Source organism: Rhipicephalus microplus, chromosome 3 (genome assembly GCF_043290135.1).
Source record: "Rhipicephalus microplus isolate Deutch F79 chromosome 3, USDA_Rmic, whole genome shotgun sequence".
NCBI classification, from domain to species: domain Eukaryota; kingdom Metazoa; phylum Arthropoda; class Arachnida; order Ixodida; family Ixodidae; genus Rhipicephalus; species Rhipicephalus microplus.
Genome location: NC_134702.1, coordinates 76937921 through 76952010, shown reverse-complemented (window position 1 = coordinate 76952010; position 14090 = coordinate 76937921). Strand labels below are relative to the sequence as shown.

Here is a 14090-nt window from a genome sequence, read left to right as displayed (position 1 = left end):
GTTGCCTGTACTTTTCAATATTTGTTGGCTTCATATGGTTGTGTCTTGTAGATTAGACCCCTCGATCGATTCCCCTTCTTCTGTGTTCGTGTGTAAAGTGGAATGAAAGAAACTATCATCTTCGCCGTCATAAGCTTCACAGGGCAAAAAATGCTGTCATCTTGAAGCCTTCTTCACAAATTAGTGAGAACACTGTTTGTACCATCTACGTACTACTACAGAAATGTGAAGGGAAAAAAATGAAAAGCAACACAGCTTACGTCTTACTACCTTGCAATGAAATGTGTGGTTGGGGCTTAGCCAGTTGCTCAGTGCACTTGTTGCCTTCCCCAGTCAGCTAATCGTCCAGAAGTATAGATAGGACATAAGAACATGTCTTGTTGTTTTACCCAGCACGATGCCAAGTGATACGAATGCTTTTGTGTGTCTAGGCTGCTTGCGCATTGTTTTTTCTTTCGCTCGCAAAAATGCACCATGCAGTTTCAGCTTTACAGGCCCTACCAGCAGAAGCAGGTGTCACGTTGAGCATTGCTTACTCGTCCATAACGCTTTGGCTTGACTTTTGAAATTCATCTGTATGGCGACTGATTTCCTAACTGCTTCACTGCCATGTGTGACTCTTTATTCTGGTAAACAGAACAAAAGCCACAGAGAACTGGACACCATGACGCATATCTCTTTTTCCATTTCCTTATGTGGTTAGAATGGACTATGCTCATTAAAAGCACGGGTCCTGCATGCTCCGCATGACTCGCATAACCGCATCGGTTTGTGTAACATCTCCCTCAAAATCCTGAGCAACGCCGCCATCTTTTTTTTTTTGAGAAATTTCATATATTTGCTTCCTTCTACCCACCTAGAATTTTTGTTGTTTCATTCACTGTTTTAATTTACCTGACGAATGTGAATGAAAATAGTGAATGCATGCATATTTAATAAAGCATTGCAGTAGAGGTGCGGTTTCGCATTCTTTTTTTTTAAGTGGGCCATACACCGACATGTGGAATGTTGATCCATGACCTAGCAAGGGCCACCCCATCAAATCTTGTCCGATTGCCGTTCACCATCAGGGAGGGGCGTGCTCGGGATTTTGTGTTGTAAATAAATTTGTCTCTCAAAAGCTGTTCAAAAGATACAGCACTTTGTAGTGCTCTAACTTGCTTCTGTGGTTCCTCAAGACAACTTTTAACAGTGGAGCTGTTCCAAGTTGAGCCTGTGCAGTCTGGTGTCGCGCGACCAGAGAGGGGAGTGAATAAAAAAAAATAATATCAAATGACAATGTTGCTTTAATTGATGTTGCCAAGTCATGATGATCATGCAATGATGCTAGAAATGATAATGACGATAATCACAAGTGATGTTTTAGATGACGCTAAATTATGGTGATTATGATGTTTGAGATGATGCTGAATGATCATGTTAATGCTCGAAATGAGACTAAGCTGCTTAGTCGACCCTCAGACACACTTGCTTGCTCACGGCTTGGCTGTCCGATGGTCCTCACTGTGAGCAAATGGCTTAATATTTTTTTTTCTTGTTCTCCTGGTCTCTTTTCGATGCAGGGGCTGAAACGAAGTGAGCAAAATGTGCTGACCGAAGTCTTCCGTACCCGCATCCCCACTGCCACCTCATCGTCAGCCGCACCTTCGGAAGGAGGCACCGCGGCGCAATTGCTATCTGCATTGGCCATCGTCACGACGACCACACCGGAGCATGAGTCAAGCCGCATCCGGCGGTTTGAAAAATTAATCAAGAAGAGGCTTTAACGAGACCCAGTTAAAAAAAAACTCGCCAGTGAAGGACTTTCCTTTTTTTTGTCTGTCGTGCTTTTCAGGGAAGCAGAAGAGGCACAAAGCTACAATTATTTTTTTCTGCATTAATTTAATTTTGGAGGCTGCTTCCTTAGGGAAATCTTCGAGATACCGGTGTAGTATTAGCTGCTGTACATATGTAAAGTGACAAGAGTTATAAAAGTGCCACTTTTGGAATCTCTGCGTTTCAGTTTCCTGGGCCGTTTTCTTCAAGTTTCATTTTGGGGCAGCTTATGACAGCCGTTAAAAAACTTTGCTGTTGATATAGCCTGCCCCGTCTCCATGTCTCAATTTTTCAATAATTTTTATTCTACTGTAAGCTGCTGTAGCATAAAAGCCTTTGTACATTGAATAGCCCTTTACGAGGCTAATTATTCTGTGGCAATTTGAAGCTTACTCAGTGAGTAACATGCAATAAATGGACAGCATGGCAGCCAGCACCTTTCAAACCACCCTGAAGGAACTGGGAGCAATAAACTGATGCATTGTAGCATAAACTCAGAGCAGCAATCTTTGTGATGCATTTGCCTCCCTCAGTGAAAACCTGGCACTAATTAGCAGCACAAGAAATGCTGGCTGTCGAGCAGTCTGAGTGATTGCTGCGCTGATTACTTCCTTTGTATTGTGGAAGCCACTGTAGAGAACACTTGAGAAATGCATGGAATCGAGATAAGGCAATATATTAGTGGCTCACTATTTCTAGAGCTCTTTTACTGAAAATAGACTTCATAAGCTGAATGACATGTCTGTAGAGGACAGAGCTCCTGTGACTAGTTAGAACAGAGGTAATGAAAAGGTAAAAACCATTTTCTTGTACAGTTAAAGCTGCCACGAGATCAGAACGGTTATTTTTTGTGCCATTGTTCCAGCTGCCGCCGGTGTCTGTTACAACTGTTGCGCGAAATAACAAAGAAAAAAAAAGCTAATCATAAAGAATATTCACAATGGAATGGAGTTCGAACCTGGGCCCCTTGGTGGAATTCCAGTATTCTACCACAGCGCTGTATGCCACTGCTTGAAACTCTGTTGCAAAATAATTCTGTAAAGGCTTCATGTCGGAAGGAAGGACGTTAACATGTGATAGACAATCTAGGCTTTTTATAAGGGACACTGATGTGAAAGAGAAACTGGTATAAGAGACACTAATGTGCCTTACATTGAAATAGGCGTTGATAAGAAAATGCATACACGGTACCATGCTTATAAGAGGCATTTCATATAAAAACCCAGAATTGCTCCCCAAGGCACGCCTCTTATAAAGGGGTTCAGCTGTAGTATAACGTGATCGAGGAGTGAAATAACTAGGTGTCACACAAGGCCCATTATATAACTAGATGTCGTGCAATGCGAATCGAGTAACGAGTAAGTGATTGAAGGCTTTGAACCCATTACAGAACGCTCACCTATAATTCCTCGTCGTCAGCCGCTGTATTATTGTAGTGCAGCTGTCTCATGTTAACATATGTAATACAGCATTGTAGGATAGTGAAATAAGGACCATGAATCACGCAATGTGAATTACATAACTATACTCTCAGACAACTTACCTTGGCAACAAAGAGAAAGCTCTGTTTGGGGGCGGAGCTCCTGCATGTGTACTTCTCAGCAAAGTGGTTCGGTTCAGCTCGCGCTTCAATTTATTGCCGAATTCGAATAACAACATTACACACCATTCGCTTCATCTCCTTAATAGCCATTTGCAAGTGAAATTCATCACAAGCTTATTCAGCAAGTAGTCGGTATAGCTGGAGGGCGACAAGTGCTCGCTTTAAGACAAAGACACCATTTTGTCTGCTAGATGCATGTAAAACGTGCAATGTTTTCACACATGACAAGATATCTCCTTGGTGTATGCTGCGTCTCTTTCTAAACAGGATTCCGTAGAAAATACAGTAATGTTTTTTGTGGTTTTCACGCGAAAAACAAGGGCGCACTTGTAGGACTACATTCTTCAGAGGTTGCACACACCCCGGATGCATTGGCTTCATAGCCTTTTCTTCATTGCCAAGGAAAGTTGTCCGCTGCGAGTATATTGGTTCATTTTAAAGCTTCCGAACTATTACAGAGGGCTCGGCCGTAATTCTTTATTGTCATCAGCCACCACATCAACAAAGCGCACACAATGTGTTGCACTCATGTAGCAGGTACCTCGCTTCTCTGCAGAATGATGAATAATGGTTTGGCACTAGAAAGGCCACCTTCCCAGCTTACGCAGAGCTGTGCTATGCACGCAGACTTTGCGTTTTTCTCTTCTCAGTCAATGGTATTGATTCCCCCCTGCAAATGATTTTGCAGTGCCTTCGGGGTCAGCCCAATTTGACCGAGCATGATACCATGCGATGATCTCGTCACGCTGGAGTCATTTCTGGTGCCCTGCGACATCATGATCACATCATTCCATGATGATTTTTTTGCATCACCTGTGTTGTCACTGATGATCGCTTTTAGCGCTTAATAAGGTCTCTCACCTTTGTAACAATATTTCCTCTCATGTTTGCACATGGAAGACACTTTGGTACACAGGTGTGAAAAACCAACACCATGACAGAGGCAGTGCATGCATTGAAAAAGCTTTTAATTCTTAATGCGTAATTTAATGAACGGTAGTGCTCTCCCACATTTCATTGTACAAGAATCACAGTTGTCCGTGCAAATGTCACTATGTACACTTTTAACACCGATGATGATGATGTAAGTAAACGAAGACGAACAGAGCGGAACGTCACCGCAAGGTTATGCTGATGATGCGCACGTCGTCGTAGGGCTTGTCCGTCTTGGGGCTGGTCCGCACAATGCTGATGTTCTGCACCACCTCCATGCCGCGAGTGACTCGACCGAATACAGTGTGCTTGTTGTCGAGCCAAGGAGCGGGTATCACGGTGATGAAGAACTGTGAACCTATGTAAGGAAAGGTGGTGTTATAGATGACCCACAGACGGTTAACCGTGCAAAGCAAAGGCGTCGTGCATATGAAAGGGCTGCTTTAGTGACAAGTAGTAAGGTGTGAAACTCGCACCAGAATACCTCATTTCACTTAACTTCGCTGTTCAGCACTCTTACAACTTGCTTGCTGCTGTTAAAGAGTTCAGTACTCTACTCGCTGATTTCACGCCATGTTGAAGTGTGAAGTTCAAGCAAAAAGGGAGCATGGAACTGCACTGGGCTCAAGGGTGTAGCTTGGAATTAGTGCGAAATACTCGCTCTCTGAATGAAAACGCCAAAAAACAAAAATATAAAAATCTGCAGGCATGGCGAGTGTTGCCACTATCTAGTCTACTGTGTCCATCATCCAAAGTCATGCAGTTCTATGAAGATTGAACAATCTATAATGACATCATCATGCATCTTTAATTGAGCTTTGTGCAATGTGCTACTAACATCTCGTAATGGGCTCTATATAAATCTGCCTATGAATTATTTAATGGTCCCTCTCCTTTCGATTCATCTGGTTACATCAACCTTGTTTAGGCACTTCCACGCCATAAACCTTTCGTCATTGCAAGGCAGGGCTGAATTCAGATGTAAAAGGTTAATAATAGCATGTAGAATACAGGAAGTACAAACTATGGCCTGTTATGGTGCGTTGTGCGTGTTTTATTTTATCAAGGAGGAAAGAGAGCAAGAACGGTATACCCTGCTAACACCTATCACGATACCCTTTCAATTTCAAACACATTTGATGTTCAAGTCAAGCCATTACATCTATCAATAGTTATGGCAACTTATAGTCTATGATGTGATCGTAATGCTAAAGCACATGAATCAATAATCTCGATAGTATAACTAGGCACTTGTTACATACTATGAGCTGCCTTAATTTTCAGTGCACTTCTGGATCTCCCATTCAAGGGCATTAATTACATCATAAACACACCTAACACTAGTTCTGCAATTATGGGTGTGATCTTTGTTTATGTGCAGTAATGCCCTAAAAGTACAGCACATTCCTGAAGACTAATTTATCAAAGTATGTCTGAGGTGAGCATTTATATAAAGTGGTGGTTTTCATGTTTGCATACATGTGCAAAAAGGTAAGCAAACCTTAATGTACACAAACAGCACTTTTGAAATAGCCATGAATTTCAGTATGCATGATTGTTAACGAATAGTCATATCTTATTACTGGAACAAGTAGAGTGCTACCAGTAGTCTTATGAAGATAGTTGTAGTGACTTGTCAAAGTGAAATTATTCCTTTCACTTTCCTCATTTTCTGTGCTGTACATTGCTCTCTTGCACTTAGTGTGGTGCATGTCTACCTGTAATAGTGTGATGCTTAGATACATCAAATTGCATGATCTATCACTTATGGCATATGAACAAGTTAATTAAACTTACTAAGCAAAAGTCTCTAAGGACCTCCTGTTTAAGAGGCCCACTAGTGGGCACATTCAAATGGTTCAAGTACAGATGAGCCTAAGCGACATAAAGTGTTTTGTTGCGTTATAGTTCAAGGGGATGTCTTACGTGACAGTCCACCTGTTTCTGTAACTGCAAGATTCAATGTGGAAATTTATTCTGCAGCGCCTACTCAGTAAGCAAAACTAGCAGAGTGTCAATGCAACTGCACTTTAAGCAGTGTCACGCGAGTAAAAAAATAAATGTTCTCTGATGCACACTGTTGTCCTTTATGAAAGGGAACATTCAAGAACAAGGCCTGCTCTCTGCAGTAGCTGCCTACAGCACCATCAACTCACAACTGAAGAAAACATCTCTGCTTTTGGCATCATCTATTGACAAATAATATAACGAGTCATGGCCGTTAGACAAGCGCTACTAGATTATGCTACCGGTCCGCTCTCGCAGCAGGCAGTGCCACCAAAAAAAAGGGCCCTGCTTTTGTGAGCTGTTGGTTGACAAAGCTGTAGGCAGCTCCTGCAGAACGCAGGCCAAGCGATCGCATGTTCTTCTTCATATAGTACGACAGTGTATAGTACTCATGTAATACAAAAATTTAGGACTGAGTAACACACATACTTTCGCTCCCAGCACCTCCGCAGCTCGTGTCGCATCAGTGCAATTTTGAAGTGAGCACTTGCATCAGGGTTACCGTAACCTTTAGCGCCTAAATTTGTGGCGAAATTACATCGTCATCATAAGCAATTGATAGTAGCAGCTGTCATTGACATCTTTCAATCTGCTGAATACTATACAGAGACGTGGAGAAGACAAGTCAGTAAGCCCACAAGAAACTGAAACCAAAGTGAAGCCAAGCATAAAAAAGGTAGACGCTGTGACAGGTTCGACGAGCAGATCTCGGCAAGCTGTTTGCAATAATTCACTACGATTTCAGGGAAATCAACGCACAACCCACCATTAGTATTGGGTCCGGCATTGGCCATGCTCAGCGTGTACGGCCTGTCGTGTTTGAGGGTCGGATGGAACTCGTCCTCAAAGTTGCCTCCCCATATGGATTCCCCGCCTGTGCCCGTTCCTGTAGGGTCGCCCGTCTGCACCATGAAACCCTTGATGACTCGATGAAAGATGTGTCCATTGTAGTAGCCTGCCTTGGCATGCACGCAGAAGTTCTCCGCTGTCCTGGGACACTCCTTTGTGAACAGCTGGAGATGAATGTCGCCCATGGAGGTGTGGATGATGGCGGTCGGGAAGAGCCGTTGCTGTGCTGAAGACTCAGTGGCCGAAAGGATATCTTCCTTCGAAGGTCGTTCATTGAAGACGTCTCGCTCCTCCGTCTTGCCTTCGTCTGGTTCCCTCCGGGAGAAGAGGTAGAAACGGTTCTTGCGAAACGCCGTGCACACAAGCATGGGGTCGGCCTGCAGAGACTGCAGGGTCGGGTTTTCCGAGGCGTGCGTCTCCATGGATGTGATCTGTCGGTTGGCGCCCGGCACTCCTTGGTAGAGCGCGATGTGAAGCGGCCTGATGTTGTCGTTCTTGCCCAGAAGGCGGGAACAAACGGTGGTACGAAGGTTGACTATCTTGATTCCTAGCAGCGTCGAGTACACCAGGAAATGACCCGTGTCGTCATACGTCAGGTTGCAGTAATGGAACGCTTCGGACTTCTCCAAGTCGCGGTCGCCTGCCATGCGTCGCCCGAACTCCATGTCGGGAAGCTGCTGCTGCATCTGCTGCAACTCCGAGAGCTGCTGCAGAGTCTCGTCCAGCACGAGCGTGATCTTACCCGTCAGGAACCGAAAGACACGCACTTTGCGGTCCGTGGCAATGGTGGCGAACTGCAAGCCGTCGGGCGAGAAGCACAGACCCGTGGGGTAGGACTTTGTCTTAACGAACTCGTATAAATCCGTGTCCAGCTTGGACTCGAAGCGAACACACTTGGGGAACTTGAAGTCGGCCCTCTGACCCGTCCAGTATTCGAGGATTCCCTTCTTGTCCACAGACACGACGGTTTCCATCTTGACGTTGTACCTGAGTGCCGACAGCGGAGCCTTGTGCAACGACTCGAGAGCGCGCAGCGGCTTTTCGTCCCCTTTACCGTCGTAGACGTAAATATTGCCCGTGTCCGCGTCGGAGACGGCCACCGCGGCGATCGCGTCACCTGGGCCGTAGACCCACTCGCAACGACCGGGCACGTAGGGAAGTTTCATCATGTTGATGAGGTCGAAGTTGACCACGTCGAACACTTTGAGCGACTTGTCATTCGACACGGAGCACAGGAAGAGACCAGTCGAGTTGGTCGCGACGTCCTGGACGTTGCCCAGGTGAGTCCTGAAGTGTTTCACAAACTCGATGCCGTCCTCCGTCTTTTTCCAGAACTTGAGGTGGCCGTCGCAACTCGCCGTGATCACGAATTCCGTCTTGGTTACGATCACGTGGGTGACGATGTCCCGGTGCATGTAGCTCTTCTCGTACGCTTCGGCGCACGGAAGGTTGTCGAGGTAGACACGCTCGAAAGGAAGAAACTTGGCCTTCTTCGGTTTCGCCGCCTCAGACGGCAGCGGGCCGATGACATCGTCGTCGGAGCTGTCGTCTACCGGCTCGTCCTCGCTGTCGTGTTTTCGTTTTTCCGCCATTTTGACGCACTCTTTCTCTCCTCCTCTCGCGAATCGTACTAGCGCTACTCTCTCCGAACTCGTTGGACATTACTGCAAATATTTACGCATAAATCTTCTCTTTACTAGCACACATTATGAAAATAGAAAGCAATATTTTCGGCATACGTCTTTAAGCGCAGTTCACGACCCTCTTTGCTAGAGCGAGCCTCTGGCGGCGAACGCATTTAATCGGGAGCGCACGTGCGGTGTGCATTATTCCATCTGTGCCTGTGAGGTCAGCAGCATCCGGGACCTTCGTCTGCCTCGACATTTCTATTTTTGCGTCAGTTGGAAATTGTGTGTGCTTTACTTTGTTGTCTCTTTTAGTGATGGTTCGTGTGTAGTCCTTGTAAACCTGCACCAGGTTTCTGTACAGTGTATATAGCCGACTCAAGAGCCCCCCCTGTAAATACGAAAACAGCATTCTCGCGTCAGACATTTAATTTCAACACGGACCGTTGCCTGCGGACAGAGCCACTGCGACTGCGAGCTTCTTTTACGGCGGTGCGAGGACATGGCCATGGTTCAGCGCGACGGCAGCGGCGAAGAAGCTTTGAACAACGGTAAGAGAGCCGCTGCCAACCGCGCGAGATTGCATTGTCAAGCGCGAAACGAAGCGCTTGCGTAGCAGTTGCCCACGCTGGCTTCGTGACGCCCGCTGCGGAGACTTTGTTGCTTTCGGCGTTAATCAGGTGACTCGCTAGGAACCCTCGCTTCCCTAGCGTAACCCCCGAAACGTCGAATTTAACGGTTTACAGTCGCCGGTACGGGTCGTAGCACCGGTAGGCAGTCGCCCCCTCCCTCCATTCGTATTTTATTCTCGGCAGGTTGTACGCATGCCCGAGACTCTTGAGAAGGCTCGAACTATATTAGCTACATAACACGACTGCAGAGAGCAAAATGACCCTGATTCCGGATGGAGCGGCGGGGCATCCTTCGACGAGTTTGTTTTTATCTCCGCTACAGAGGCGGCAGCGTTCGGGGGGTGCATTCGATGACACAGTTATCAGTTTAGCCTCCGTGTTCTTTTGTGTGTGCGTGTGGCATGAAGGTGGGGGTGGGGGAGAGCCAGCCCTGTGTAGCTTTCCTTCCGACGCTGCCTCCGAATTAAAAAGAAAGAAAACGCGGCGACAACCGGTGTTGTGTTGCACGTTTAGCCCGGGTTTTCACGAGCGCGCGGCACCTGCCTCCGAAATTTTATTTCCCTACTTGTCCCCCGAGCTAGCTTCGCTTGTGCGGAGAGTAGAGCATCTTTGTTTTTTTTTTTTTTTTGGCGTTGTACGCATGTTGCCTACGACTCTTTTTGGGAAAGGTGTGACCATGCCAGCCGTGGCTTCCCGACCAGTTGAGTGCCGACGGCACGACCCGCTATCGAGTTGGACGTGTCTCGTCGCTCGTTTTCGGTGTGCCCGTTTTTGGACTTGCCGTTTCTCGCCGTCTCCCCATGACTGACGGCTAAGTTTTAGGTTGTTTGCCGGCGGTGGCCGTCTTCGTTCGTTTTCTAACCGCCTTCCGGGTTTTGCATGCCCTGGTCGTCGCTTCTTAATAGAGGCGCAAATTAAGAACAAAAAAAATGTCCGAAAAAAAAAAAGCGCCCTTCGTATCTGTCTCCTTCACTCTTTCCCTGCCATGTCGTCGGCCGCTTATGCGGCCTGCCGCTGCGTCACGATGTCGAAACGACTGGCTTTTGTTTATCAACGTTCTCGGTAGTTTCTTTTTTTTTTTTGCTCGTTTATCTCATTTTGTAGACGTGTGGTCTAATCTGGCGAACTTCATGCATGCGGTGGCATTTGTAACCGAGCAAAAGACTACTGTGCTGGTTGAGTGGTGTGGTGGCGCGAAACCCGAAAGCATTTCTTCGTCACTTGGCAAAAACACCGTAAAGCACCTTCGCTTGAGTGACAGCTGCAATTGAAAGGTCCCGGTCCGTGACGTCACCCCCCCCCCCTTTTTTTTTTTTCTTGTTCGAACGTCGCGTTGCTTGTGTTGTCGCTCGCATTACCGTAGGCTGTTGTAATGCCGCCGACCATTTATCCAGCCTTTATTTCCCGCTAACCCTCGCGCGACGCTATACGTTGAACATTAGAATTTCGGCGCTTGTCATCCGAATAGCTGTTAACACAGGCTTTTCATTATGTGCGTTTATTAAATGTTGGTTCGCACTTAGTTTCACTTCACGGTTACTTTGCTTCGCCGCCGTAGTCTCCTGTATCTCGGCTCCCGTGTATCTCGTGCCATTAAACTTCGCGTTTTCGCTCTTGTATTCTTGGCCTCTTCGCATTTGGCTGTGATGCAGCATGGTTTCTGCTTGTACAAAAAAAGCAGCAGCCATGGCGCCGCACGATTTAGAAAAAAAAATGCTTTTACAACCTCTGGGGTTGAGCTATTAGTGGTAGGTCACATGAGGTGCTAGTTCGTGCGTTTCATGAGGTGGTGTTATGAGGGACGTAAAGTTCATCTTGTGGTTAAGGTGGCCCCGCCGCGGTGGTCTAGTGGCTAAGGTACTCGGCTGCTGACCCGCAGGTCGCGGGTTCAAATCCCGGCTGCGGCGGCTGCACTTTCGATGGAGGCGGAAATATTGTAGGCCCGTGTGGTCAGAGGTGGTCGAAATTTCCGGAGCCCTCCACTACGGCGTCTCTCGTAATCAATCAATCAATCAATCATTGTGGTTAAGGTGATTGACAGATCTGTGAAGAGCAGAAACACTATTTGTGCATCTACTAGTTTTTGATATCCTTGAGGTGCTGCCTTTGTTTGGTAGTGTAGTACAAGTGTAGTTCAAATACCTAGCAGTGTCAACGGTGTATATGAAAAAAAAAAGCTCTATAAAGAGAGGAATCCATAATAGTGCTGATGTGCAACTACACGTTCAGTTCGAAACAGCTGCATTCTCGGCCACGCGTGCATGTCGTTTTTGTTGGTGGTCAATACGAAGTCTTTCCTGCAGTGATTTTAGTGTTTCATTTAAGTGTTCAGCCTGATAAGGAATGATGACGTGTTTGCTACAGCTAAGCAGAGCGTAAAATCTATTTACCCAGTAAAAGCTGGCAGAGAGAAAATTTAACATCGTCCTTGTCATGCCTCCAGTCTACTAAATTCTCATACTGCAGCCGAACTCTTGCTGTTTGCAGCAGTGGGATATAAAAATGGCCCATAAATTGTACTCTGTACTACAAGTGTTCACTGGCAGTTGTGTAGAGGGTATTGGCTCACATTTACAGTCTCGACTAAATGGTGTTCATATGCAAATCTTAGTCTCGTGCTTAGTCTCGCTCTTGATTCTGTGTATTACACTGTTCTCATTTTTAGCCCGAAACGGCAAGGTCCTTGTATTTAAAAGGCTTTCAAGTTGGCCATCACTTGCAGGCTATGTTCAATTTGTACCAGTGTAGCTGTAAATTTGGCTGTGAAAATTACTGCTGGATTCGCATCTTCATGAACTTGTACGCAAGTTCAATTTTGCTGCATCAATATGCCTTTCCAGCTTCTGCCAGTTCTGATAGGAATTTGGAAAAAAGATAGGGAGCCTCAATGTGCGCGCGTCTCTGTGTTTTAGGGTGGTGACAACTTCGATCATGGTTGCTTACAACTGGCTAGATTGGCCGCCATACTTGACGGGCCGCCTTGTTGGTTCTTAGCGGTCACTTTTACATAGAAGGCAGTGTGTGTTTCAATGAGAAGGGGGTGGCTTTTTTTTTATATAGCAAGTTCTGGAAGCTGAAAGGTTGTTTTCTGAAGCTAGCCACGGTTTTGTAGAACAGGAAAGACACGTTTGTGACTCGAGTTTGTATAAAATACCGCTAAAACAGTTTTTTACACCTGGTATACCCACCGCATTGGCGGAGTGAGGATATTTAGGGAGCCTATATTTTTCAGGGAGAGAACCTTGATGTCACTGTGAACGGACTTCAATGTCTGCGCGGCGTTCCTGAAGCAAATTCACCCCTTCCCTGCCGACACCTCAAAGGCGAAGTGCAAGGCTCGAGACCATGCTGTATTATATGACGGTACCCATATCGACAGGGAAAACAGATCAAACAACCAAGTAGCTTGTGATGTTCTCTGTAAACCGCATAACTCTGCTAGCCTGTTTCTCATACCCAAAATATTGCTTTTGTCCGTAATAAAAATTCCTGCAGGAAGTTTATTTCCAACTAATCTGTACAACAGACTGCTTAAAAATCTTACAAGCTGTAAGTATTGTGAGAAAATCACTTAATCAAATTACACCAGCCCTCCCCCTGCACCCACAAATCTGTATATTAGGCTAGAAGAAAAGCAAAGGGAAGCAGCAAGGGACAAACCAAGTTTTTCCAGGTTAGATTTTATTGCAAGCAGCATTCACACAGCATCTGGCCTTAATTTCTTCAAACCATTCTGCCTCCTTTGCTAGAAGCTTGTGTCCTCGCGGTGGGCCTACAATAAAGCAATAAGGCGAAAGTCCTACACGATGCTGACCACATATACGGAGTCCATTTACATTTTCTCTACAAGTACTAAATACAGAGTTCAAGATATCAAATCAACTTTGTGGCTGGTTATGCAAAAAAAGGATGACAAAAGATAATGACGCCGCACCAATCTCCCATACGGCATAGTTGAGTTATGGGCCAACAACCCACCTGCTTAGTGCACATATTCTGCACCGTTCAGGACAGACAGAAGGATGGACGGACACGAACAGTAAATCTCTCGCATTCTATACTATTATAGCGAAACCCTTTTTGCTGTTGGGCGAATTTCAGTGTAGTTTCACGCGTTATTGAAGGGAAGAACGAATACCCCATGGCAAGCCACACAAAATTTAGTTGTGTTACAACTGTGCAAAACTACGAGTCTACAGGGAATGCATTCGTCTGCTTGTTTGTGTACCTCTACAAACGCCCTTACTCAGTGACCGAGGTGAAAGTGCAGGAAGGCGAACATCTGCCAGCAAAGAAAGACGCGAACTCGAGCGTCTGTTAGTGGTTTACGGGCCTGGCGTTTCCCGCAACGAATGCGGCAACGGCTTTGGGAACCGATGAAACGTAGATAGTGAATGCATGCAGGACCACACGTTCGACTTGTAATATCATTCGATTGGTAAACTGCGCCTCGACTACGACAAACAAGTATACTCGCGTTGACCAGCTTTCGCTCGCATAACCAGGTGTAGCCGAACGAAGCCTGATCCATTTTTTTTTTACTGTGCAGGTTTTGTGTTTACTTTGCCCAAACTGCTTTTTGTCTCATGAATAAGTCAATAATTTCACGAATTATGCAGCGGTATA

General features: G+C 45.9%; 3 protein-coding genes across 5 annotated transcripts in view; 2 read left to right on the top strand and 1 right to left on the bottom strand.

The window, feature by feature from the left end:
• Positions 1-1988, top strand: part of Vps53 (vacuolar protein sorting 53) — a 31031-nt gene extending 29043 nt beyond the window's left edge. The window contains exon 21 of the mRNA XM_037424204.2: positions 1563-1988. Coding sequence (XP_037280101.2) covers positions 1563-1766 — 204 coding nt within the window. The 3' untranslated portion in view covers positions 1767-1988. The remainder of the gene's footprint in view (positions 1-1562) is intronic.
• Positions 1989-4369: 2381 nt separating this feature from the next.
• LOC119173351 (peptidylprolyl isomerase domain and WD repeat-containing protein 1) lies at positions 4370-8915 on the bottom strand. The gene is made up of 2 exons (XM_037424209.2): positions 7125-8915; positions 4370-4709 (listed from the first exon to the last, which is right to left on the bottom strand). The coding sequence occupies exons 1-2, from the start codon at positions 8797-8799 to the stop codon at positions 4534-4536; spliced, it is 1851 nt and encodes a 616-aa protein (XP_037280106.2). The 5' UTR covers positions 8800-8915; the 3' UTR covers positions 4370-4533.
• A 158-nt stretch (positions 8916-9073) lies between these two features.
• LOC119160781 (uncharacterized) overlaps positions 9074-14090 on the top strand; it is an 83369-nt gene continuing 78352 nt past the window's right edge. For all 3 annotated transcript variants that reach the window (XM_075889856.1, XM_075889855.1, XM_075889854.1), the window contains exon 1: positions 9074-9383. In XM_075889856.1, the coding sequence (XP_075745971.1) occupies positions 9335-9383 (49 nt within the window). In that variant the 5' untranslated portion in view covers positions 9074-9334. The remainder of the gene's footprint in view (positions 9384-14090) is intronic.

Bases quoted from the DNA above. Each gene is read 5' to 3' on its own strand.
- LOC119173351 (XM_037424209.2), bottom strand. From the start codon at position 8,799: ATGGCGGAAAAACGAAAACACGACAGCGAGGACGAGCCGGTAGACGAC. The intron at 4,710-7,124 runs GTGGGTTGTGCG...TTCCTTACATAG, and splicing joins TGCCGGACCCAATACTAATG to GTTCACAGTTCTTCATCACC.